The 24,735-nt window shown below is 46.5% G+C and overlaps 1 protein-coding gene across 9 annotated transcripts; it reads left to right on the plus strand.

Annotated features, from left to right (window-relative positions):
- The first annotated feature begins 94 nt into the window (after positions 1-94).
- On the plus strand, positions 95-24,290 carry RCC1 (regulator of chromosome condensation 1). 9 transcript variants are annotated; one of them, XM_043574238.1, is made up of 13 exons: positions 95-176; positions 8,027-8,160; positions 15,989-16,118; positions 16,969-17,047; positions 17,624-17,713; positions 18,604-18,791; positions 18,970-19,149; positions 19,978-20,074; positions 20,189-20,311; positions 20,803-20,958; positions 21,212-21,331; positions 21,652-21,804; positions 22,737-24,290. In XM_043574238.1, exons 4-13 carry the CDS (start codon positions 16,975-16,977, stop codon positions 22,910-22,912), a joined length of 1,356 nt encoding a protein of 451 aa, XP_043430173.1. In that variant the 5' UTR covers positions 95-176; positions 8,027-8,160; positions 15,989-16,118; positions 16,969-16,974; the 3' UTR covers positions 22,913-24,290. The 9 variants fall into 9 exon arrangements, with proteins under 9 accessions (XP_043430173.1, XP_043430174.1, XP_043430178.1 ...); XM_043574239.1 differs by having other exon boundaries at positions 15,992-16,118; XM_043574243.1 differs by lacking the exon at positions 17,624-17,713.
- The last annotated feature ends 445 nt before the right edge of the window (positions 24,291-24,735 follow it).

Genomic DNA, 24,735 nt, shown 5'->3' on the forward strand with positions numbered 1-24,735 from the left:
TGTTAGCTAGTTAGCCTCTACTGCCATTGTTCCAAGTAGTGTACTTCAGCCTGAGAGAATTGTCATCCTGCTTATGATGTGAGGCTGAGTCACAATGGAAATCTTGTCAAGCACAGGCACTGACTGCCAGCGTTGGAAACTAGTCCAGGCCCTGAAGGATGGGAACCATCTAAAAGGTAGAGTCTAGTTCCTGGGTGGGACTAAATGAACATACAGTGGGGAGGGGGACTGTAACAGCCTCCTGCCCATTTAGAAGCCATCAAGGTGATTGAGGAGATTAGAGATGATTGAGTCCTAGCCCAAATTTTTGGAATGTCGAGGCAGACTGCTTCACTCCTTTGAGCCCCAGATGATAGAATTGGAGGTAGTTAAACCATGATTGTGGAGAATCTGGGAGAGCTTGCTGGGCTTACTAAATTTTTTAATGCTTATTTTTGAGAGTGCAGGAGAGGGGCAGAGGGAGATACGGAATGCAAAGCAGGCTCCAGGCTCTGAGCTGTCAGCACAGAGCCTTGACTCAGGCTCAAAGAGATCATAACCTGAGCTGAAGTCGGACACTGAGCCACCCAGATGCCTCTTGATGGGTTTATTTTTAAGGAGTACCAACTTAAAAGGTCATCTTGAACAAGGATTCTTGCAATGCTTACCTCTGCCAGGCACTGTTCTAAGCATTTTGGCATGTATTCATCACAATTCTGAGGTATTAGTCTAACAGGGTGATTGCTTAAGCCCACAAGTAGGAAGCAGCCTCTGCAACTACCCCCCTCTTGCACACTTGCTGGGAGGGAGCCTGCATAGCCAAAAGTCTCCTCTTTGGTATCATTGTCACATCTGCAGTCTGTGCAGGAGGTGCTCAGTAAAATGAAAAGCGTTCTTTTTCTCCTACAGCTAACCTGGGGATTTACAGTTTTTAGTACAAATTCTCAGCATAGGGCCGGGTAACCTGCTGGGCAGGAAATACGTGCATTTTTTTCTCTTTATGTCCAAAGTGTAGCTGAAGCAAAGCTGTTGGCAAGTTTTCTAGGCCCCACCCTTTCTGCCAAACTTCTTGTAACCTACCTGCCTGCGGGCTTTTTCTGCAAGTAGGCATTCCTAGCAAACTTGGGAGTCCCGAGACAGTCTGGGTTTGAATCCTAATACCACCAATTGCTGCTCACGCGACCTTGGGCAAACAATTTAACCTCTCTGCCTCAATTCTCTCATCCATAGATGATAAAAGTACCTACCTCTTGGGGTTTTAGTGAGATTTAAATGAGTTAATATTTGTAAAAAGCTTACAGTCTCATAAAAGTACAATGAGCTTGTTAAGTATTACAGCAAACAACCTGGGATATCGTATCCAATAAATCTTGTTGAATGAATAAAGTCTACCATCACTATTCAACCAGGCTTACCTCAGAACCAACCCTATCTTTCCAGGAGAGATTAAGGGATTAGAAACTTGCTCAAGATCATCTAAGTAGTAAGGAACAGAATCAGGATTCGAACCTAACTCCCTAAACCATAATATAAGCTATTATGTTACTAGCTTTAAACAAGACAGTGTAGTGATGTGCATACGTAATTTAATACTCCACATACCTCTATAAAGAAGGTACTCTGTGCCCATTTAGTAGATGAGGACAACTGAAGTTGGAGGATATGTGGAATTTGCCCATGTTATACAGCCAGTAAGTGGCAGAGCATGCATCTGAGCAAGGCAACTGACTGCAGAACCTATTCTCAACCTATATTATATCATGCCTCAAAAAATACTATTTCCACCTGGTTTAAACCACTTTTTGGTATTAAGCTAATGTAACCACTACACCCTAAAACCTCAGTTTCAGTTGTAATTAATTATATACCATGTGCCTGGTTTTACTCAACACTGGAAAATAAAGTGGAAATGAGTAGTTTTTTGGGGAGTGAAAGTCCTTCCTCAACCGTGCCTCTCCCTCACCCCCATTTCTTCTATCTTTGTGTATGTCTTTCCCTCTAATGGATGGGACCCACATCTTAATGATAGTACCTGACATTTGAGTAGGATTTGCCATGCACTAGGCATTTTTTCATCCTTACAAGAGCCCTATGCAATGCAGGGAATCTTATTAAATCCATGTTATAGAAAAACAAGACGATCAAGATCAAGGTTATATCATTTGCCCAAGGCCACACAGAGTGAAACTTGAAGGTCTTTGTCTCTAGAACCTGAGCTCTTAAGTTTATTTTGAGAGAGGATGAGCACACATGAAGGAGGGGTGGGGGGGCAAGAGAGCCCCAAGTAGGCTTCCAGCTCAGTGCTCAATTCTACAACTGCGAGATCACGACATGAGTGACTATCAAGAGTCTTATGCCCAACTGACTGAGCCACCCAGACACCCCTAGAACCTGAACTCTTAACCACTGTCTTCACTTCCCCTTCTCATAAGCATTAGCACCTTGAGCATTCCATCATGATAATTAGCATTCTGATGTGATTATTTTTCAAACTGATGTCCGTCTAACCCAACAGTTGGATCCTCAAGAACGGAACCATATTTGTAAGCTCAGTTCCTATACTATGCCTGGCAATAGCAAACACTAGTTGATAATTTTGTTGTTTTTCTATGTTCTGTTCCATTGCCTTTTGCTTTTATCTTTATTGTTTTCTTTTGATTAGGTGTAGTTTGCTTTTCCTTGTTTCTTAAGGTAGAAGCTGATGTCACTCATTTGAGAGATTTCTTCTTTTTCACACAGGCATTTAGTGCTGTTAGTTTCCCCCAAATATTGCTTTAACAATATCCCACAACTTCTGGTGTGTTGCGTTTTCATTTTAATTTAGTTCAAAATACTTTCAAATTCCCTTTTGATCTCTTTGATCTATAGGCTATTTAAAAGTATATTCATTTTTAAATATTTGGGGGTTTTCCAAAGATCTTTCTGTTACTAGTTTCTACTTTAATGTCAGTGTCGTCTAAGAATATACTTTGTATGACTTGAATCCTTTTAAATTTACCAAGACTTGTTCTATGACCTAGACCATGGTCTATCTTGATAAATGTTTCATGTGCACTTGAATATGTATTTTACTTTGTTTGAAGAAAGCAAGGTGGAATGTGAAGAAAGGTGAAGCATTCGATAAATATCAATCGGTGCAAGTTGGTTACAAGAGTTGTTCAAGTCTCCTGTATCCTCACTGGTTTTCTACTTTTTCTATCAATTATTGAGAGTGAGTTATCAAAATCTTCACCTATATTTGTGGAGTTGTCTATTTCTTCCATAAGTTCTATCAGTTTTTGGTTCACATATTGAAGCTCTGTTATTAGTTGCACATATGTTCAGGATTATGTATTTTGAATAATTGACTCCTTTATCATTTATGAAATTACTTTATTTCAATAATATTCTTTGCTCTGAAATCTACTTTGTTATTAATTTAACTGCTCCGGCTTTCTTTTGACTAGTGTGACAGAGGATGTCTTTTCTATCCTTTTACCTTTAAACTATTTGTGTATTTATATTTTTAACATATTTCTTGGGGTGCCTGGGTAGCTGAGATGGTTAAGTGTCTGACTCTTGATTTCAGCTGGGTTAGGATCTCATGGTTCGTGAGTTCCAACCCTGCACTGGGCTCTGTGCTAACAGTGTGGAGCCTGCTTGGAATTCTCTGTCTCTTGCCCTCTCTCTGCCCCTCCCCCACTGTCTCTCTCAAAACAAATAAACATTTAAAAAACAAACTATTTCTTGTAGGCAGTGCATAATTGGGTCTTGCCTTTTTTAATTTATTAGGATAATCTCTGCCTTTTATTGTAGTGCTTAGACCATATTTTTATATGATTAACGTTTAGGTTTGAGTCTTATCATCTTAAATATGTTTTCGACTTATCTATTCTTTGTTCCTTTTTTCTTCTTAATCTACCTTTTTTTATTTTTTTTTAATTTTTATTTATTTTTGAGACAGAGAGAGACAGAGCATGAATGGGGGAGGGGCAGAGAGAGAGGGAGACACAGAATCGGAAGCAGGCTCCAGGCTCTGAGCCATCAGCCCAGAGCCTGACGCGGGGCTCGAACTCACGAACCGTGAGATCGTGACCTGAGCTGAAGTCGGACACTCAACCGACTGAGCCACCCAGGCGCCCCAATCTACCTTTTTTTAAAAAAAGAATCAACTAAGGATTCTTTTTTGTTTGTTTCTTTGGGGGGAGTGGGGCAGAGAGAAAGGGAAACTGCATTGTCAGCACAAAGCCTGATGCAGTGCTATAACCCACAAAGCATGGGCTCATGACCTGAGCAGAAGTCAGTCAACCAACTGAGCCCCCCAGGTGCCGCTCTTATTCTCCCTTTTAAAAAATGAGTAACTTTTTCTGATTCCATCTTACCTTCTTTGTTGGCTTACTGGCTATAACTTTTTTTTATTATTTTTGTGGTTGCTCTAGAGTTTACAGTATACATCTTCAGATTATCAGATTCTACATTCAATTGATATTGTATCAATTCATTCACTTATGATAGTATATCATATATCATATCATTTATTCACTTATGACAGTAAAAGAACTTTATGTTGTCACCCCACAGTCTTTGTTATTGTTGTCATGTATATCGCTTTTATATATGTTTTTATATATGTTATAAAACCCACAATACATTTTTTTTTTTGTCTAAACAGGAAACTATCTTTTTTAAAGTTTTTTTTTTTAATGTTTATGTTTATTTTTGAAGGAGAAAGAGACGGAGAGGGGACAGAAGAGTGAACGGGGGAAGGGCAGAGAGGGAGGGAGACACAGAATCCGAAGCAGGCTCCAGGCTCTGAGCTGTCAGCACAGAGCACGACCTGGGACTCCATCCCACGAGCTGAGAGATCATGACCTGAGCTGAAGTTGGATGCTGAGCCAGCTGAGCCACCCAGGTGCCCTCATCTTTTTTAAAGTTTGGGGGCGCCTAAATGGCTCAGTTAAATGTTTGACTTCAGCTCAGGTCATGATCTCATGGTTTGTGGGTTCGAGCCCCACATCAGGCTCTGTGCTGACAGCTCAGAGCCTGGAGCCTGCTTCCGATTCTGTGTCTCCCTCTCTCTCTGCCCTTCCCCCACTCATACTCTGTCTCTCTCTATCTCAGAAATAAATAAACATTAAAAAAATTTTGAGACAGAGCATGAACGGGGGAGGGTCAGAGAGAGAGAGGGAGACACAGAATCGGAAGCAGGCTCCAGGCTCTGAGCCGTCAGCCCAGAGCCCGACACGGGGCTGAAACTCACGGACTATGAGATCGTGACCTGAGCTGAAGTCGGACGCTTAACCGACTGAGCCACCCAGGCGCCCCTAAAAATTTTTTTAAAAAATGAAGGTGAAATAAGGTATTTTCCAGTGCTCTTCATTCCTTTGTGTAGATGCAGATTCTCATCTGGTATCACTTTCCTTCTGCCCAAAGGTCTTTTTTTTTTTTTTTTTTTGAGTTTATTTACTTATTTTGAGACGTTTAACCAACTAAACCACCCAGTAATCCCCAAAGTTCTTATTTTAACATTTCTTTTACAATAGTCCTACTGGTGATGAATTCTTTCAGCTTTCATATGTCTGAAAATACCTTATTTTCACCTTCATTTTTGAAAGATGTTTGCGCTGGATATACCTTATGAGATATAATTTTGCTGGAGTACTTTTTTAATTTTTATTAAAAAAAAACTTTATCTTTTTTTTTTTTAGGTTTATTTATTTATTTAGAGAGAGATGGGGGAGAGAGAGAGCCGAAGGGAGCAGAGAGAGAGAGAATCCTAAGCAGGGCTCACCTGCGGGGGGGTGCTTAATGGGGGAAGGGGGGTCTTGATGGAGGGGGGTGGGGGCCTCAAGGGAGTCTCGAACCCACAGATTGTGAGATCACGACCTAAACCCATACCAAGAGTTGGACGCTTAACAGACTGAGCCATCCAGGCTGGAGTGCTTTAGAGATGTTGCTCCATTGTCCCCTTGTTTGCATTGTATCTTTGTCTTTGTTCCTCTGCACATAACATGTTGCATTATATCCTTGCCTCATTTCTCTGTATATAACATGTCTTTTTTCTGACTGCTTTTACAATTTTCTATCATTGGTTTTAAGCAATTTGATTTTGATGTATCTTGTTTCTTGTGCTTGGAGTTACTTGAGCTTCTTGGATTTTGTGTTGGTTACAGTTCTCCAGAGAAACAGAACCAACTGGATGTATGTGTGTGTAAATGGATAGATAGAGATTTATTTTAAAGAACTGGCACACGTAGTTGTGGGGAGTGCCAAGTCTGAGATCTGTAGGGCACTTTGGCAGGCTAGAAATTCCAGCAAGAGTTGGTGTTGTAGTCTTGAGCCTACATGCAGTCTTGGCAGAATTCCTTCTCATAAGGCCTTCAACTGATTGGATGAAGCACATCCACATTATAGGAGGTAATCTGCTTTCCTTAAAGTCTACTGATTTAAAGGTTATCATCTCTTAAAAATACCATCACAACAACATCTAGACTGGCATTTAACTAAACAGCTGGGCACCATAGCCTAGCCAAGTTGACATATACAACTAACTATCATGGGGCGTTTGGGTGGCTGAGTCAGTTAAGCCTCCAACTCTTGATTTTGGCTCAGGTCATGATCTCACTTGGGATTCTCTTTCTCTGTCTCTCTCTGCCCCTCCCTTGTGTGCTCACTCTCTCAAAATAAATAAACATTAAAAAAAAATAACTATCACAGATCTGTAGGTTCATAGTTTATACATTTTTAAGCTGTCATTTCTTCATATATTTTCTGTCCCCAGATCCTCCTTGCTTTCCTGTATATTTGGCCACTTAAAGTTATTCCATACCTCACTAATGCTATCTTCAATTTTTTTTAATTCTTTTTTCTCTGTGTCTCATTTTGGATAATTTCTATTGCTGTGCCCTAATGTGTACTAATCGTTGTTTCCACAATATCTAATCTATTGTTAATCACATCCAGTGTATTTGCAATCTTAGATATTGTCAAGAAATTCACTTTGGGTCTTTTATATCTTCCATATCTCTACTTAACTTTTATGCATATGGAATACAGTTATAATAACTTTCAGTGTCCTTCACTTCTATCATTTGAGCCAGTTCTGGGCCAGCTTCAATTGATTGTTCTTATTATGGTTTGTGTGCAATAAGTGAAATAAATGATAGAATGTAAAAAATAATTAAAATTAATATTTTGGCTCAGAATAGGAAAAGATAAGTGGGGTCAAGGAAGTCCTCACAGAGATGGGGCCTGAATTGAGCCTTAAGTTATATCAAGAGCTCAGCAAGGCAGGAAGAAAGACACTTGGTAGGGGAAACAGCCCCAATAAAGGTGAGAAGGTAGAATGAACATGGGCACCTTCAGAGTACAGTGCAGAGGCTAAGGAGAGAGTGGGAAGTCAACAGCTTGGGGCAATTGCTGCCTGGTGCTCTGAGTACAGCACTGAAGAAATACCCGAGTCTTTAAAGATTTGTATGCAGGGCAAGTTCTCAGAGCCATGATTTAGGGTGACTAATGGGGATCTAGGTGGAACAAAATGGAGGGGAAGGGATGTGAGGCAGGAGCAGAGGCCAGGAGGGTGGTGCTTTAGACCAGAGGGGCAGCAACCGAAACATGAAGAGGAAAGAAGAGGGAAGAATCAGAAAATAAGGATTGAATCTTTACTTCTCAGAGAACCTTACTCTTGGCTGTAAGGATGAAGTGGGGGGGGGGGGGCGGGGAGAGGTCTAGATGCGTACATAACATGTTTTATTTTAGGTGTGGGGTCTTCTGGGAAGAGATAGCTGAAACTTAGGGTGGAGGTCAGAACCAGACCAAATGGACTGCCCTCTCAGTTAAAAGATGATGGCTCCAGGCTGAACAAGAGCTCTGGTCCCCTTTACCACTTGTGTGCTGACCCCAGAGAACTTGCCTCACCTTTGAACCTCATTTTCTTATTTTCCAACTACCGTGAGGTTTTGTAAGGAACAAATGAGCTCATGGACATGGGTGGATGTGTTTCTGTAATTAACAAAGTAAACAGTTTTACAAAATGGGTGATAATAATCATTTTTATAATTACATTAAGCCATGGGAATGAGTAAGATCTTGGAAGAAGAAAGCAGAGAGAGATCAAACATCCAGGGTTAAAACTTGGAGAAATCGCACAGTATATCATCTAAAAGAGGAGTCCATGATGGAGGCAGAGGTAAATTTGGAGAGGTAAGAGACCCTGAATATGGGGAGTCCTTTGGGATGGGCTCTGCATAGTAGGAGAAATTCAGTTGGTAAATACTCACCAAAAGTATCCATCTAGAGTTCAGGTATGATTGAATGACTTTCAGAGTCAGAATCAACACGAAATGGAGAAAATACCCTTCTGCAGAGGTCCCTGTCCTGACCTCAGAAACCCTCCAGACACAATCAAATGGCCTGAGAAGTCACCTTAGGGAACATCTGGAAGCTTGAACTGTTTGTATCCACTGAAGAAGGAGTGTATTAAGAGAGAATAGTCAGCTTGGTGCCTATTTTCCATCTCCAGCTCCCAACCCCAATTCATGGCCCCACATTCTTTCTTCGCTGGTCTCCCTCACTTCTCTTGCTCCCCCCACTCTCGGTTTCTCCTTCTGCCAAGTCCATTCTCCATTTTGCTCTAAAACAAATTCTGCTCGTGTCACTCCCATGCTCAAATCCCTTCCCTAGTTCTTCACTGCCTCAGGATAGAAGCTGTACTCCTTGGATACACTAGGCCCTGCATCATGATCTGACCCTTGCTCTCTAGTGTTCTCTGCTCACTCCCATAGGCACCCTCTGCCCCAGTCACACCTTGGCAGTTTCCCACAACCACTCTACTCTCTCATCACTCCCTGTCTTCGCAAGGGATGCGTCCTAGATGCTCTGCCCTCTTAGCCTTACCTTGGAAAGCCTTTCTTAAGCCCCAGGCTGAGCCAGATGCCCCTGTGCATACCCACGTCATGGCCCTGTGTAGTTGTTGATGGTCTGATTTCTTCTCATCTTTCTCTGACGGAGACCCTTTTGAAAGCAGTATCAGTATCTTCACCGTGCAGTCTCTGCCCCACAAGATCTTCCCAAACTTGAAATCCGGGTTTCAGGTAGTTTCTGGTTGTCAGTCCACCGGTCCGGATTTGGAGTCTCCAAAATACACACCCATTGTACCGGGGCCAGGGCGGAGAGAGCCTGGTCGGGAGCGCTCTAGCCCGAGCGCGCCACTTGCACTTCCCGGAGCGGCCGCCAGGGGCCGCCGGGCTCTTTGTTTTTCTTTCTGGCCCGGGGTCGGGGCCGGAGGCCTGCAGAGCGCATGCTCTGGGGCAGTTCGCGGCCGGGCAGGCGGGCGGAGGAGTTGCTTGTGGCGGACCTGCGGCGAGGTAGGTCGCACCCGTCACGGGCGGAGGGTCGGGGCGGAGGGTCCGGGCGGAAGGTTGCACCCCGGACGGCCACAGCCGGAGCCCTGGCAGGCCGGGGCCGTCGCCCGCGCGCTCGTGTCGGCGGCGCCGGCCCCACGTGAAGCCGGGCGGCAGGAAGGCGCGGGAGCAGGCGCGCGGGTCCCCGGCCCCGCGGGGCGCCCTGGAGCCGGCCCGGCCCCGCCTGGCTCGAGCGAGGGCCGCGCGGCCCCTCTGCCGCCGCGCCTCTCTCGTCCGCCCGCGGCGCCCGCGCGGGCGGGAGATTCAAACGGCCCGAGCGCGGCCGGCCGGGTGCGCGCGGCCGCCGTGACCCCGCAGGGCGCAGACCCGCGCGCCTCGCGGCCCGGGACCGGCAGCCCCGGCTGCGCTTCCGGAGAGGGGAAAGTGGTTTTGTCCAGCATTCGTCCCGAGGATGCGATTGGCAGAGCAGCGGGGCGCGGGGGGGATCCTGCCCGGAGAGTGTGTGCCTTAGGAGCGCGAGGTATAGGCTGGCGAGGGTCTTCTGCAGGGCAAGAAGTCAGCGTCACCAGGCACCCAGAGGAAGACTGTTGAGCCTTGGAGAGGTGTGCTGTGAACCCCGCATGAACTCAGCTGTCAACTGATTTTTACTGTCTACTTCGTGCCGCGCTGGCAGGGCTGAGGAACAATGGTGAGAAGGGCCCCGTGTGGCCCCTGGTCTCCTTGGGGAGACCCCTGTGGGGGCCTCGGTTAAGGTCCAGTGTGTCACCCACGTATGTCCGTGGACCCAGCGGCGCTGCTGCTGGCAAGTCATTCATTCATCACATGGTAATTGAGGTGCTCCAACCAAGTGTAACTTGTGTGTCCTGGCAGAAGTCGAACGTATGGAGTGGTATGGAAACTCTTGAGGGGGTCACCCAACCCTGCCCAGGAGGGTCCGGATGGCGTTCCGGGTGAGATGACTCTTGGATGGGGTTTTCAAGGACAGTGGAGTTATTCAGCCCACAGAGGTGGAGGGGTTAGTGCCATCCAGCCAGGGGCATGGAGAGGCACGAAGGTAAAGGTGAGTGTCGGGGTCAGAAATACCATAGATGTTTCAGTGTGGGGTACAAAGAAAGGAGTAACAAGATAATACGGCAAGGACCGGGTATCGAGAGGTGTGGCATGCAAGACCAGGAAACACTGGGTGAGGGTGGAGGAGGCAGGGAGGGGGTCACCCAAGAAGGGCATCAGAATGGGTCTGGAAAGGTGGAATTAGGAGTTCACCATGCTTTTGTCACAAAGACATGCCAAGAGCAGGAATACTGTTCAGCTTTGTAGCTTATTGGTTAGGTACCCTTGGGCCACCCCCCAACCCCCCCAGTCTCCTTGGGCATTAGTTTCCTTATCTGTAAAATGAAGGTAAGAGGTGTATGGTGAGAATTACTTATATCCTGTATTTTTCATAAAGCAGTGATTCTAACATCCGGTGGAAGCTGAGGTCCCTTTTCCCCAGGATACCTCTGCATGCAAGGGGGCTCCTCTGGTGAACTCCTGGAGTGAAGTGTATCAGCTCTGCGGCTGGCACATAGCAGGAGCTCAGCAAATGTTTGTTGACAGATGAGACTCTCTCCTCCCTTTCTTCCTGGGGACCTTTCTTACAAAGAGATTCTTAAGCTTCTGAGTCTGGCAGGCAAGTGAGGAAGTAGGGGTGGTGGCAGGGACAGCTGCTGTGGTCAGAGAGGGCTCTATCTTTCTTTGCAGAAACCAGGCTGTGGAGGGGTCATAGAAGGTCACAGCAGGAACACCAGGCCCCTGGTAGACTGTCTAGTCTGGTATACCTTCGTTCACCACCTGAGGAAACTGAAGCCCAGGGAGAAAGAGGAAGAGGAGGAAGGGGGATGCTCTGGTGCTGATGGGAAGTGGTCAGGAGACCTGGGATCTCACCCCACCTGTGTGGCCTGGGGCACAACTTTTTTCTCTGTAAAACCAGGGTGATCACACTTACCTCAGAGGGCAGGTGTGAGCATTCCAGGCATCATAGATGCCTATTAGTGGAAGTTGACTCTATATCTGACCTTACTCTTTTGTGACTGTGTCTCACTCTTCTCCCCGACTGTAAGCTGCTAAGGATGGAAGCTGTGTTTGTTAGGGGGGGTTTAGGGTGGGGACAAAAGATTGCTACTTATTCCTAGTCGAGACACTTACTGTGTGATTAAGAAAACATACCCAGAGCAGTTAGAGAGGGTGTCCATACAAAGAACTGATTTGTGTAGTAGAGGATGTGAAGGACTCCACCTTGAAAAAAGTTTATTGCTTGTTTGTTTACTTATTTTTTTTAATTTTTTAACATTTATTTATTTTTGAGATAGAGCATGAATGGGGGAGGAGCAGAGAGAGAAGGAGACACAGAATCTGAAGCAGACTCAAGGCTCCAAGCTGTCAGCACAGACCCCGACGTGGGGCTTGAACTCACGAGCTGTAAGATCGTGACCTGAGCTGAAGTCGGACGCTCAACCGACTAAGCCACCCAGGCACCCCTGTTTACTTATTTCTTTAAGCTCTAGGCCCAATATGGGGCTTGAACTCGTGACCCCGAGATCAAGAATTGCATGCTCCTCACACTGAGCCAGCCAGGTGCCCCCAGGGCTCCACCTTTTAGAAGGTGCTCTTTCATCCCGTGCCCTGCTTCCGGGATTGCTCACGATAGCATTCTGCTATACCTAGAGACCTCGATCTGAGAGGCAGAAATTCTTAGGCTCAGAGAGAACCCAGGTCTGTCCTTCCCCGCATTTTTCAGTGGGTCCAGCACCCACCTGGCCCACCCCGTCAGACCCAAGCTGCTTCAGTGTCTCCTCTCTTATCTCACTGTCCTCTCCCTCTTAGGTAGCTTCAGCCCTCATTCATTGTGTTTGGCCAAGCTCATGGGGGGATCCTGGGGAGGCCTGCCTGGGCTGCCTCCAACCTTGCCTGGATCATGGTCTGCCTTTGGCTGATGTGTTTTTTTGTTTGTTTTTGTGGGTTTTTTTAATCAGTCATATATACCTGAGTTCTATTCCTGACTCTCTTTTACTGACTGTATGAATTTAGGCAAGTAAATTTATTTCTCTGAGCCTCAGGTGCAGCAACTGAATTAGAAGTGATAGTCCTTCCTCATCTTGTGAGGAGTAAAAGATTGTTGGCATACAGACGATAGGAGCGGCCAGTGCCCCAGAGTGGCTCACGTTTTAAGGAGTAGGTTGGTATGATGGACAGACATGTAAATTAGAGTAATTACAATCCAGATCCAAAAGTCTGTCCCGTTTCTCTGGGAGAGAATGATTCCTTTGGGATGAGGGGAGAGATCTGGAAGATTTACCAGTGGAGGTGACTTTGGGACTGAGTAGACATTCTTCTAGTAGGATAAGGGGTAGGAAGGTATAGAGATGCAAATGGACAGAGAGAACAATAAGCAGTCTAAGATTGTGTGGGAAGAGTAAGGAGATTGTGACAGAAAAGGGATAGGCCAAAAGTTATGTCAGTACCAGAGTCTGGAGCCTTCCGTACCAGGCTAGAAAATGTGGGCTTTATCTTCCAGGCAGAAGCAGCCAGTGGGGAGTCTGAGCAAAGAAGCACCTTGTTTCAGGTTTGAGGTTTAGAAAGATCATGAATGACTTCTGGAATGGGATGGGGTAGGTATCAGGAAGACCAGAGCCAAGTTGCTGTCTTTTCTTGGGGAGAAGGTATGAGAGATAGTTCCCAGGCAGGCTGAGAGACTGGGGAACATTGGGGAGGAAGTTGGCAAGGACACCAGCTTTGGAATCTGACCAACTTGGTTGAGACGTTCACTTCCTCTTCCAGTCTTGGGTGAGATACTTTACCTTTCTGAGCCTCAGCTTCCTCGTCTGTAAAATAGGATCAATGTTCATAGCTTGCAGTGAGATGCCCCACAATTTTAGCCAAAACACAGGTGTCTAAGGAGATGTTCACTGGGTTCCAACCCACAGTAACACATGTTTTTTGTTAGTGCCCCCATGATACCAACCACCTCATTTATTTTTCTGTCTGCACTTCAGGCCTTGCCTACAGGTCAGCCCAGCGTCAGCACCAGTATGCTGACATAATTCTCTTCCCTGTGCTTTCACTTCACTTCTTGTTGTGAGTACTCTTCCATCCTGTTACACGGTCTCCATCTGTGGCACGGCTGACCTCTACAAGTCATTTTGATGAACTGATGGGAGATTTGCCTTTAGCAGGATAGAGCCCTGGACACACTCAACTGGCTGCCGGCTTGGCCAGGGATCCAAGTTATCTACCTGAAACAAGGGATACCTGTTCTATCCCACACCCCTTCACCCACCCAGCTCTGCATACTTCACATCTCTCGTTGGCTCCCAACGACTTCAAGCTTCAGGAAAACACCTGGAGAAATGGTCTTCTCAGTCTCTTCTCTCCTGTTTGTCCCCCAGTGTTCTCTATCTCACTAATAGAAGTCTACCATCCTCCTAGTCATTTTCTTTTAAGATCTTATTTTTAAGTAATCTCTATACCCAGTGTGGAGCTCCAACTCATAAACCCCGGGATCAGGAGTCACACACTGCACTGACTGAGCCAGCCAGGCGCCCCATACCGGCCTCCTAGTCATTTAACCCAATGCCTAGGAGTCCTTGTGTTTGGCCAAGCTTATAGGGAGATTCTGGGGAGGCCTGCCTGGGATCCTCTGGATTTTTTGGGGGATGAAGAAGGTCATTCTGGATCTCTCCCTCTCCCTCACTCTGCACATCTAATCCACACATCGAATTTGTCTCCTAAGTTGATCAGTTTTGTCTCCTTTTTCTCTATTACCTCAGACAGACCAAATCAAGTCACCATCGTCTCTCCTTTGGATGCCTGCAATAGCCTCCTCTTCCAGTCCATTCCATTTTCTTTCCAGTAGCCAGAACAGCCATTTAAGAATGTAAATCTGATGAAGACTTTCTTAAAATTTTTCTGTGTTCCCTACAAGGTGTTGCATGATCCAGCCCCTGCTCTCCTCATGTTGTCTGACCAGTTGCTCTCCAGCTGAAGCTGCACTGGTCTCCCCACGCTCCCAAACATGCCATTTAGCACACCACTTTCGTCATGGTCTTGCCCTACTGTCTTTCTCTCATATTTCAGGTCTTAGCTTAAATGTCATCCCCTCCGACCACTCTATTCCCCTACCCCAAGGCATTTTATTTTTTTAGTGTGGTAACACAAACATAAAATTTACCATTTTAACCATTTTTAAGCATATAGCTCAGTGTTAAGTACACTCACATTGTTGTGTCCCCCCAAGTGATCTCTTACTGTATCTCCTTATCCTTCACTCAGCATCATCTGTAATGTGTCTTCCATACTGCAGTGTAAGCTTCATGGGAACAGGGAGAGGGGTAGTCCCCTTTTCCTTGCTACACCTGACCCAAAACCAAACAGTGGTGATAGGCACTTAATGAATATTTGTGGAACAAGTGAATAAACGCTGCCATGTATTGAGTACTTACTGTGTGCTTAGCACTGAAAACAGATATTTCATTCAGTTTTGAGGGCAGCCCTGAGAAGTCATTGCATTCCCCTTGACAGATGAGGGTACAGCTCAGAGAGGTCAAGGCTGCTGGCTAACCATGGCCACAAAAGCTGGGGTGAACAAGCCACAGCCCTGGCAGGTGAATCCAATTCCCTCTAATCCCCGAGAATGTGCATTTTTAGCATGGTAAGAGGGGTCTCAAAGAGGTGGGTTGGAGAGGAGGAGTCCCACCCCAAGAGGGGGAATCACACCCCAAGGGAATAAAAGTTGGGTGACGCTCAGAACTGCCACCTCATCAGAGTCAGAACTGGGCCAGTCACAACCTGTAGAAGCAGCTCAGCCTGCCGAGGCTCAGCCTACACTGGCTTGGAGAATTCTAAACCTTTGGCTACTTCCTCATCTTCAGTCCTTTGTTCTGCCCCAGGATAGTTACCAGGAAAGTGCCTGGAAATTCAAGAGGCCACTGGCCTTGTGTTCATTACTCTGCAATAGGGAGCTGGAGGGGCTGAGGCTCTAGGACCTACTGGAAGAAAGACATTGGGGGGGGGGGGGCGGGAAGGGAGGTGCAGGGTGCTGGTTAGGGCCACAGCTGAGCCTGAGAAGGACTCTGGAGTTCTCATTCCATTTTTAGTGTTGGGTAGAGTCTCATCCCTTATCTACAAAATGGAAGAGAGGTGGGTTAGATTAGCTTAGAGCTATTCTCAGGCATTACCTGGGACAGGCCCTGAATGTTGTAATACTGATACTAATTTATTACATTTACAATATTAGCTCATCTAATCCTATGTAACAAAGATGTAGGTACTATTATTATCCCTGTTTTACTGAGGAAGAAACTGATTCATGAAGAGATTAAGTAATTTTGCCTAAGGTCAAGCAGCTAGAAAGTAGCTGAGCCCAGATTCTGGCCCTGAGATTCTTAATTGGCACAAGCTATATTATTTCTACATCAGGATAGCTCTAAAGTGCCCTGGCCCCTGCCAGAGGGTTTACAATTCTGGTTTCAGGAGCTCCAGGCTTAGACAATTTGACTTCTTTTCACAAGCTTAAAGACCAGGGCTCAATGAAGATTTATTTCCGGGGCTGGGTGTGTGGAGGAAGGAGGCTTTGGACACCATTTAGGCTGGATTGGAATTGAGAGAGCTGGGGAAAATGTCTCTGTTCTCAGCAGCCTTGAGGAAGACAGGGAGAACATTGCAGGACAGCAGCAGCTAAAGGCAGGAGGGGTTTGGGGCTGAGGCTCGTAGCTGCCCTGGATGGAACCTTAGCTGCCCTGGATGGAACCTTTCTCGTAACTTATAAGTGGTTTCCTTTCCCCTTTCTCTAATACCTGGTGAGCATGTACACAGTGTTTATTTATTATTGGACTGTTTAGGAAGGCCACGTTCCTTGCAGGAATGGGACTTTTGGATCAAAGGGCACAAATGGTCTGGTTTGGTTTTATTTAATGAGAATCGTGCTTTTTTGTGGATGGGAGGGTCTGATAACAGTAGTGCTTCGCCAGAGTTACTAGTGGTATCTCAAGGTTGAGGGAGAGCTATGAGAGATACTTTGTTTGATGTTCTTAAAGGTTTTAATTTTTTGTAATAAAAAAATAAAAAAAATACATGTAATGTTGTTAGATATCTTAGATAATATAGGAAGGTACAAAAAGAAAAAAATTATGTGTCTATAATCCCATTTTCCAGAGGTTACCATTGTTAATAATGAACGTACTTCTTTCCACACAGTTTTCTACACATATTTTTACACATGTATACATTTTTTAATGGGATGATGAAGTGTTTTTTCAGTCTACTTATATTATTTGGCAATGGTGAGCATCTTCCGATTCAATAAATAAATCTCTGAAAGCATCACTTTTAATGGCTTCATACCATTCTATTATAAATATACCACGTACTTTCCAGCTCCTACTATTGAGTACATGTGTTGCTCCATTTTCCTTTTTAATGTTATGACAAATACAGTAGAGAATATTTATGGAACTTAATCTTGGGATGTATCCATTATTCTGTTACCATTCTTCTCAGATAAATTCTGAGAAGTGGAATGGCTGGAATCCCTCTTACCTTTTTTAGGGTTACCTAGTGAGAGCAGGTAAATGATTGCCATGAATGAAATGGAGTATTTGCCTGGGTTTTTCAGGAAAGGATGCCACCCAAGCGTATAGCTAAGAGAAGGTCACCTCCAGAGGATGCTCTCCCCAAAAGCAAGAAGGTGAAGGGTAAGTTGGCTTTGGCCTCTATCTCTGAATGGGTGGCCTCTTGGAGCCCCCATATTCTGGGACTGGGCTCCTTCCTCCCTGACCTCTGGAGCTGAGGAACCTGGAAGCCCAAGAACTCCACCCAGCTGGAGTCTCTTGTAGCTTACTGAATCCCACCCTCTGAGACTCCTAAAGCAGCAGAGACTTGTCTACAAGCACTCAGGTAGTACTGGGAGGTGGGGGGGGGGGGGGGGGTGAGACCCTAGCACTTTGCTCCCGGCAGTAATGCACCAGGGCTAGGACCATTGACTTCCAGAAGTAGGTTCAAGTCCAGGCTCTGCCACTTTGCAGTCGTGTAGCTTTGGTTAAGTCACTTAACATCGCTGAGCTTGAATTACCTGATTCATACAACAGCTCAGCACCAATCTCGCTGGGCTGTTAAGAGGAAAATGAGATAATGTCCTGGTAGCATTTGAGGAAGGTAGTTGTGGTTTCCTTTCCTGGGACCCTGGAGAGAGACAGTGAGGAGAGCAATCCAACCCCAATCCGGGAGGGGATAGTGTGGACCCACACTTAGACAGTGTCTGTCTTTTGCAGACCCTCGTAACCAGGCAGTGAGGTCCGCTGCCTCCCGTCGTGTTCCAGGTGCCCACGGGCCGAGCCCTCCTGACCAGAAAACCCGACCAGGTGGCTCCCTGCCCAGGGCACCCTCTGCGCAGCCATATCGGCCCTGGCAGCTGTGGCCACACCCCCAGAGGGAGGGTCTGGACGCCATAGGTTGTCCGGGGCCGTGGGCGGTCGTCATTGGGCAGCAGATGGCCCATTGCTGCCCGCTGGTTGGCTTGTACCTTTTTGCAAATGTCTGTCTTATGTCTTACTCCCGCCCCTTCCTCTTCTGCTGCCTGTTTGTTCCCAGATAGGCGCGGAAGGGTTGGGTGTGAATATGTGTGGGAGTTAGTCGCAGCCAGAACATGGAGGCTAGGAACGATGCTCTGACCCATGTAGTTTCCCTTGGTTTCAGTGCAGACTTTACTATTCATTAGATTTGTGACACTGGGAAGGTATTTAACCTCTCTGAGTCTCTGTTTCCTTTCCTATAAAAAAGGATCCTAATATGGAAGGTCTGTAGCATAATTTAGGGGACTACAAAGCAATTTCACATTAGTAGAGTAAGCAGTCAGGAAAGGGTAGACATTATGTGAATCCTCGTTGGCACAGTGACTCCTAACTGAGAACTTGGAGCTATTTGGGAAGACTATCTGTATCCTCATTCTTCTCTTCCCCACCAAGATTCATTTCACAATATTGAGTGTCTTGTTAACATTTCCTCCCTCATATTAATAATGTGCTCAGTTTTTAATTTTCACAAAAACCCTGTGACATAGTTATTTTTGCTATTCACATATCAGAAATGAGGAAATTTAGGCTTATTAGAAAAGTCATATTACTGGTCTGTGGCAGAGCAGGGACTTGAACCCAGGTTTTTGTGATCCCAGAGCCCATGCAGTGGAGAAAGAATGACTCCTCCTTTCCGCTGTCATCTTGCACACTCAAGGGCTGTCTTCTTCACCCCTCAGTCTCACATAGGTCCCACAGCACAGAACCAGGCATGGTGCTGACACTGGGCCAGGGCGATGTGGGCCAGCTGGGGCTGGGCGAGAATGTGATGGAAAGGAAGAAGCCAGCCCTGGTGCCCATTCCGGAGGACATTGTGCAGGCTGAGGCTGGGGGCATGCATACCGTGTGTCTAAGCAAAAGCGGCCAGGTAGGTTGGGGTGGGTGGCACAGGGTTGGACAGGGCCTGGGCTTGGGGGTTTGGAGAAGGAACCTTGAGCCACAAAAGTTACTCTGTGGCAATGGTGCTGGCTAGCTGAGCAGGGAGTGGCCTAAACGAGAATGGACTGAGGCCAGACCTTGCACTAATGAAGGCTTCTTGGCCACAGGTCTACTCCTTCGGCTGCAATGATGAGGGTGCCCTGGGAAGGGACACATCAGTAGAGGGCTCAGAGATGGTTCCCGGGAAAGTGGAACTACAAGAGAAAGTGGTACAGGTGTCGGCAGGAGACAGTCACACAGCAGCCCTCACTGAGGATGGCCGAGTTTTCCTCTGGGGCTCCTTCAGGGTAAGACTGGGTCTGGAGAACTGCATGGGGGTTGGCTGGCTGAATTAACTGGTGAGGCCCCAGTGATAATCCATCTCTACCTCCCTCTTGTATGTAATGGTGGGGAAATCAAGGCCCAGAGGCAGAGCTTGGGCCCAGACCCATGTCTTTTCATCCAGGCCTGTCCACATTTACCTTGAATCTACATTATGAAATGTGTATCTTGGGAAAGGGTGGATCAAGGATGCCTTTAAGCTGAGGCTACTCCAGGAAGCTTACTCTCCTCACCCTTCTCCTTCAACCTCTCTCCTCCCCAGCCATCTCCTACATCTGTCAGGGGTTTTGGGGTGCATGGGAAAGATTGTCACATCTCAGAATTTTGAAGGCAAGGGAGTGCAGTTTACACAAAGTCAGCGTTAAAGTTGTTTTGGTACTTTGGTGTTTATTTTGAAGTGTTAAAAATAAAGGAATCTGATAAGGTGTTTCTTCATCAGGACTGTTTTTAAAAATTTTTATGGAGAATTTCAAACACATAAAAGTGATCAGAAAAATAACATTGAACACCCATCTACTCGCCTCTATAGTCATCAATTTGTGGCCAAACTTGTTTCCTCTCTACTCCCATCCACCCCACCACCCCAATCCTTTGTTATTTTAATGCAAATCCCAAGCCACATACTATTTCATTCATTAAGTATTTCATTATTTGTCCCGGCTCCTGCCCTCCTCTTCATCCCCATCTGGCACCAGTGTCCTTCACCAGACAGCTCTGTGGTTGCCTGCAAGCCTGGACCTGACTGGTATGGGGCAGGCACGACTGGCTGGTAAGTGCTCTGCCCTACCTTCCAGGACAATAATGGTGTGATTGGACTCTTGGAGCCCATGAAGAAGAGCATGGTACCTGTGCAAGTGCAGCTGACAATGCCTGTAGTGAAGGTGGCCTCAGGTGAGTCTGGGGGTACTCGCTCTAGGCAGGAGTTGGAGAACCTTGTTCCGTGGCTGGCCTAGCCCTGGGCCCTACAGACAAGCCCTGCATCCTCTGCCTTCCTCTCCCCCTCAGGAAATGACCACTTGGTGATGCTGACAGCTGATGGTGACCTCTACACTTTGGGCTGCGGGGAGCAGGGCCAGCTGGGCCGTGTGCCTGAATTATTTGCCAACCGTGGTGGCCGGCAGGGCCTTGGTAGGTGGCTTAGGTCCCTCTGGCGGGGCAACTTGGCAAGCCACCCCCTGGTGAAGGTCAGAGGCAAGAGCGATTCCCTAACGGTCTTTAGGCTTGCATCAGATAGACCTTAACCTGGTAGTTAAGAACTCTGACTCTAGAGCCGTACTACCCTGGATTTGAATTGTGGTTCTGCTGCCTATTGGCTGTGGGACTCTGGACATAGTTTCCTCATCTCTAAACCTACTTCATTGGGTTGTGGTGAAGTTAAATGAGCTAACATAGAAGAATGTTTGGCATGTGGTAAGTTCCATGTAAATGTTAACCTCTTAAGGCTCTGGGAGACTGAGTGAGGCACTTGTACTCTCATGGCCTGAGTTTCCTCTTCTGCTTAATAGGGAGAAGAATGCCTGCTTAGTCTCCCTCCAAGGGCTATAGTAATGGGGAAAAAGCACAGGGCAGACAGAGAAGCTGTGTGTGTCTGCCACTGACCCTTGCCTCTCTGCCTACAGAACGACTCTTGGTCCCCAAGTGTGTGATGCTGAAATCCAGAGGAAGCCGGGGTCACGTGAGATTCCAGGATGCCTTCTGTGGTGCCTACTTCACTTTTGCCATCTCCTGCGAGGGTCATGTATATGGATTTGGCCTCTCCAACTATCATCAGCTTGGTGAGTCCCAAGCCTAGCATCTAGCATACCCCAGAGTGACTTGGGTTCCAATCCTGGCTTCACTCATTGATTGCTCGCTCTTGATGGGGTCAGCTAACCCTCAGAGCCATATTTTTGTCACTGTAAAGTGAAAATATCCATATCTTCATGTTTGTTGCGGGGGGAGGCGACCTCACTGCGTGAGGGAATGAAGAAGGACAGCTCCTTGGACAGCTTTACCCTTGACAGCTCTATCCTGGCCTTTTCCTCCCAGGAACCCCAGGCACAGAATCTTGCTTTGTACCCCAAAATTTGACATCCTTCAAGAACTCTACCAAGTCCTGGGTGGGCTTCTCTGGTGGCCAGCATCATACAGTCTGCATGGATTCAGAAGGTGGGACCTCTGGGCTGAGGGTGGAGTGTTCCTTGGGCATAAGCCCAGTAAGATATGGAACCTGGGCCTGCTCCATGGGTTGGATCAGATGTGGGTCCATGAGGGCCACCCCCATCCCTCAGAGTCCTGGCACCCCTCCAGGTATGAATGAGTTCAGTGGGGTCCTATGGGGGCTCTATCAGGACTCCCCAGAACTGGAATATACTGCAGACATTTTTACCATCCTGGGAGTGGGGACCAGCTCCCACAGATACGGGAACTCAACTGGCCTACCTGGAACAAGCCCTCTGGTACTCTTTATCTCTCCCCTCCTCCCACAGGAAAAGCATACAGCCTGGGTCGCGCTGAGTATGGGCGGCTGGGCCTTGGGGAGGGTGCTGAGGAGAAGAGCATACCCACCCTCATCTCCAGGCTCCCTGCTGTTTCCTCAGTAGCTTGTGGGGCCTCCGTAGGGTATGCCGTGACCAAGGATGGTGAGTGGGGCTGCCCACATTCGGTGTGGTTGGGGCTTGGGGGTCATGATTCTTACCAAACTGTTCATCAGCCTCTGATGTCCATCATTGAATAGAGCTGAGATACACAGAGCACTGTTTGTGATGACGTTGCTTTTCTCCTGATTGTCTGAAGTTCTGACTTTGATGGACATAAAATGAGTAAACAAATTATTTTAATAAGGGTGATTTGTTTTGTAGCATAGAAAAATAGTGGAAGGGGATATGTCACTGAGGCCCAGATAGGCAGTAGGACTTGAATCCAGGTCTCCAGACTCCTAACTCAGGCTTCTCCTTACATTTTCCACCAAGGTGACCTCTTTATTTACAACCAGAGAGTTGTACTTAGAATTTTACTAGGAGAAAGAAGGCTTAGTCATTGGGGTCATAGCAGGCACAGCAGAGGAGAGTGTGAACCAGGTGGTCACCAAAGCCTGAGGGGGACAGCAATGGGCACCTTGAGAAGGCTGCAGCTGATAGAAGCGCTTGACCTGGGATTATCTGGGAAGAGTTCCTGAGGAAGTGGAGCTTGTACTACACCTTAAAGGTTCAGTCCTTTATGATAAGCCATGGAGGGCATCTGAAATGCAGGAGCATCTAGAGCAGTCCCACAGGTCCTTGGAATGGAGGGTGGTATAGGGGTTGGGGAGTGGCCAGTCATGTAGGACCTTGAATGCCATTCCTAGGAGCAGGGAGAAGTCTTTGGCAATGTGGTCTCTGGTTGACAAAGCTGTTTTTTAAATCCAAGATCTCCTTGGCTTCTCTCAGCTTCCCTGAACTACTAGAGGCTGGGACATTGCTAGGCTGCTACAGGCCAAAGCCAAAATTCACCCTCATGTTCCAGGCTTCTCACACTACAGAAAGGTGGGGCTAGGAATCCTGGAGACAGCTGCCCCCATTTCTCTCCCTTGTAGGTCGTGTTTTTGCCTGGGGCATGGGCACCAACTACCAGCTGGGCACGGGGCAGGAAGAGGATGCCTGGAGCCCTGTGGAGATGACAGGCAAACAGCTGGAGAACCGTGTGGTCTTATCTGTGTCCAGTGGTGGCCAGCACACAGTCTTACTAGTCAAGGACAAGGAACAGAGCTGATGAAGCCTCTGCGGGCCTGGCTCCCGCCACCCACCCCCCCTCCTGGAACTGGGAAGCTATGACTATAGATTCCAGCAGGCCTCCCCCAGCCCTGAGTACTCTGTCATCTGCCTTTTTCCTATCAGCAGAACAGAATCCTTTCCCTCTTTTCTGTCCTCCTTTCCTGAGTCATCCTACAGTCTACAGGATGAAGGGGGAGGGGGGAAATGAAAAAGGGGAGGGGTTTTGGCAGCTGGAACATTGCTTGCCCCAGAGTTATGTGGTTAGACCTTTCCCCCTCGTCCCTACCTCCCATGGTCCTGGCTGACCCTGGTTTTGCCTGCCAAAAACCAAAAATTCCTCCCCTGGGGATTTGGTGCCCACATTCTGAGAGGTTGGGGGCTCATCAAGCCCTACTGTAGCCATGTGCCACCCTCTGTCCTTCACAATCCACAGGCAGACAAATGGTATGGTGGTCAGACCCAGCTGTCATGGACTTATGCCTGGGGGAAACTGGAGACTGGGCAGGGCTGCCCAGCCATGGGCAACTCCAAGCCAAATATTTGGCCCTCAACAGAGGTCCACGGGGAAGAAAAAAACAATGATCCTTCACTTGGTCAAGAAAAAAGCCAATCAGCCTTTCTCCCAGAAGCACAAAACATTCTGCCCTTCAGGCATTGCCTGAGAATTCTGGCCATCCAACATGCCTTACCTGCAGCCAAGGGCCTGAAATCTGGAAAGGAAGCTACATCTGCAGGGCAGGACATGGGGGGAGTGGGGAAGGAGGGTTTTATAAACAAATTTAAAGCAATACTGAGAGTGAAGGGAGGGAGGGGAAAGGGGGCAGAGGCTTGTGCCCAGAAAGGGAAGCAGCAGCTTGTACAGTGGCTGAGGAAACAGAAAACAGTTTTGATTTTTTTTTTTAATGTAAAGTATTTTGGAGGGGAGAGTGAACTCTTTTAACACTTTGAATAAATTTAGAGTTTTATAAAACAGGCCACTTGTTTTCTACATACTCCCTGCTTTTTTTAAGGGAGCACCTGTGTTGGGAAGAGCAGAATAAACCCCACACCTAAGCACCTGGTCAAAGGCTAGGACTTAAGTGACATCATGATGTCCTAGAATATGCCAGTCAGCTGTTGGTGTGGCTGTTTCATACAAATCAAAAAAGAAAAAAAGGTGATTGATTTTTGCTTAGGTATTTATGTTTCAGGAATCACTGGATTTTTAAAAAATTATGCTGCATAATGTAAGAGACATGGAATGGATCTTTTAATATCCTAATCCCAAACCAAGATTTGAGTACAGTGCATACCTATAGATACTTATGCTAAAGCTTGCTGTTGTATCATTTTTAACAGCTGACGTCATTGATTAAACATGATTAACTGCACAATAACTCTTAACACAACTTGTATGTATTAATGTAGATTTTCCCAGGTATTTAAGCAACCAAATCATACAGCTGACCTAATATGGTAGTCACTAGCTACATGTGGCTATTTACATTTAAATCAAAAGTTGTAAACATTTAAAATTCCTAAAAAAAAAAAAAAAAAAAAAAAAAATTTAAAATTCCTTGGTTGCACTAGCCACATTTCAAGTCCTCAGTAGTCCTATATGGCTAGTATTGGCCTATGCAAACAGAACATTTTTATAATGAACAATGCTGATATAGAAGGTCTGTTATATGTATAACAGGAAATTTTTATTATTGCCAGAAGGATTCTTTTTGGATGTTAGTAACTTGAAAAATGAATATGATGTAAAATAAAATGTATTCTGTGATTTTTTTTCCCCCTTGAAGTTTTAGGGCTTTTTTTTTTTTTTTTAATGTTTAGAGA

The sequence above is a fragment of the Prionailurus bengalensis genome, chromosome C1 (assembly GCF_016509475.1).
Source record: "Prionailurus bengalensis isolate Pbe53 chromosome C1, Fcat_Pben_1.1_paternal_pri, whole genome shotgun sequence".
Taxonomy (NCBI): domain Eukaryota; kingdom Metazoa; phylum Chordata; class Mammalia; order Carnivora; family Felidae; genus Prionailurus; species Prionailurus bengalensis.

Coding starts and splice junctions, on each gene's coding strand:
- RCC1 (XM_043574235.1), top strand. Junction 20,075..20,188: donor TGTAGTGAAGGTGGCCTCAG/GTGAGTCTGGGG, acceptor TCTCCCCCTCAG/GAAATGACCACTTGGTGATG. Junction 21,332..21,651: donor AGTCTGCATGGATTCAGAAG/GTGGGACCTCTG, acceptor CTCCTCCCACAG/GAAAAGCATACAGCCTGGGT.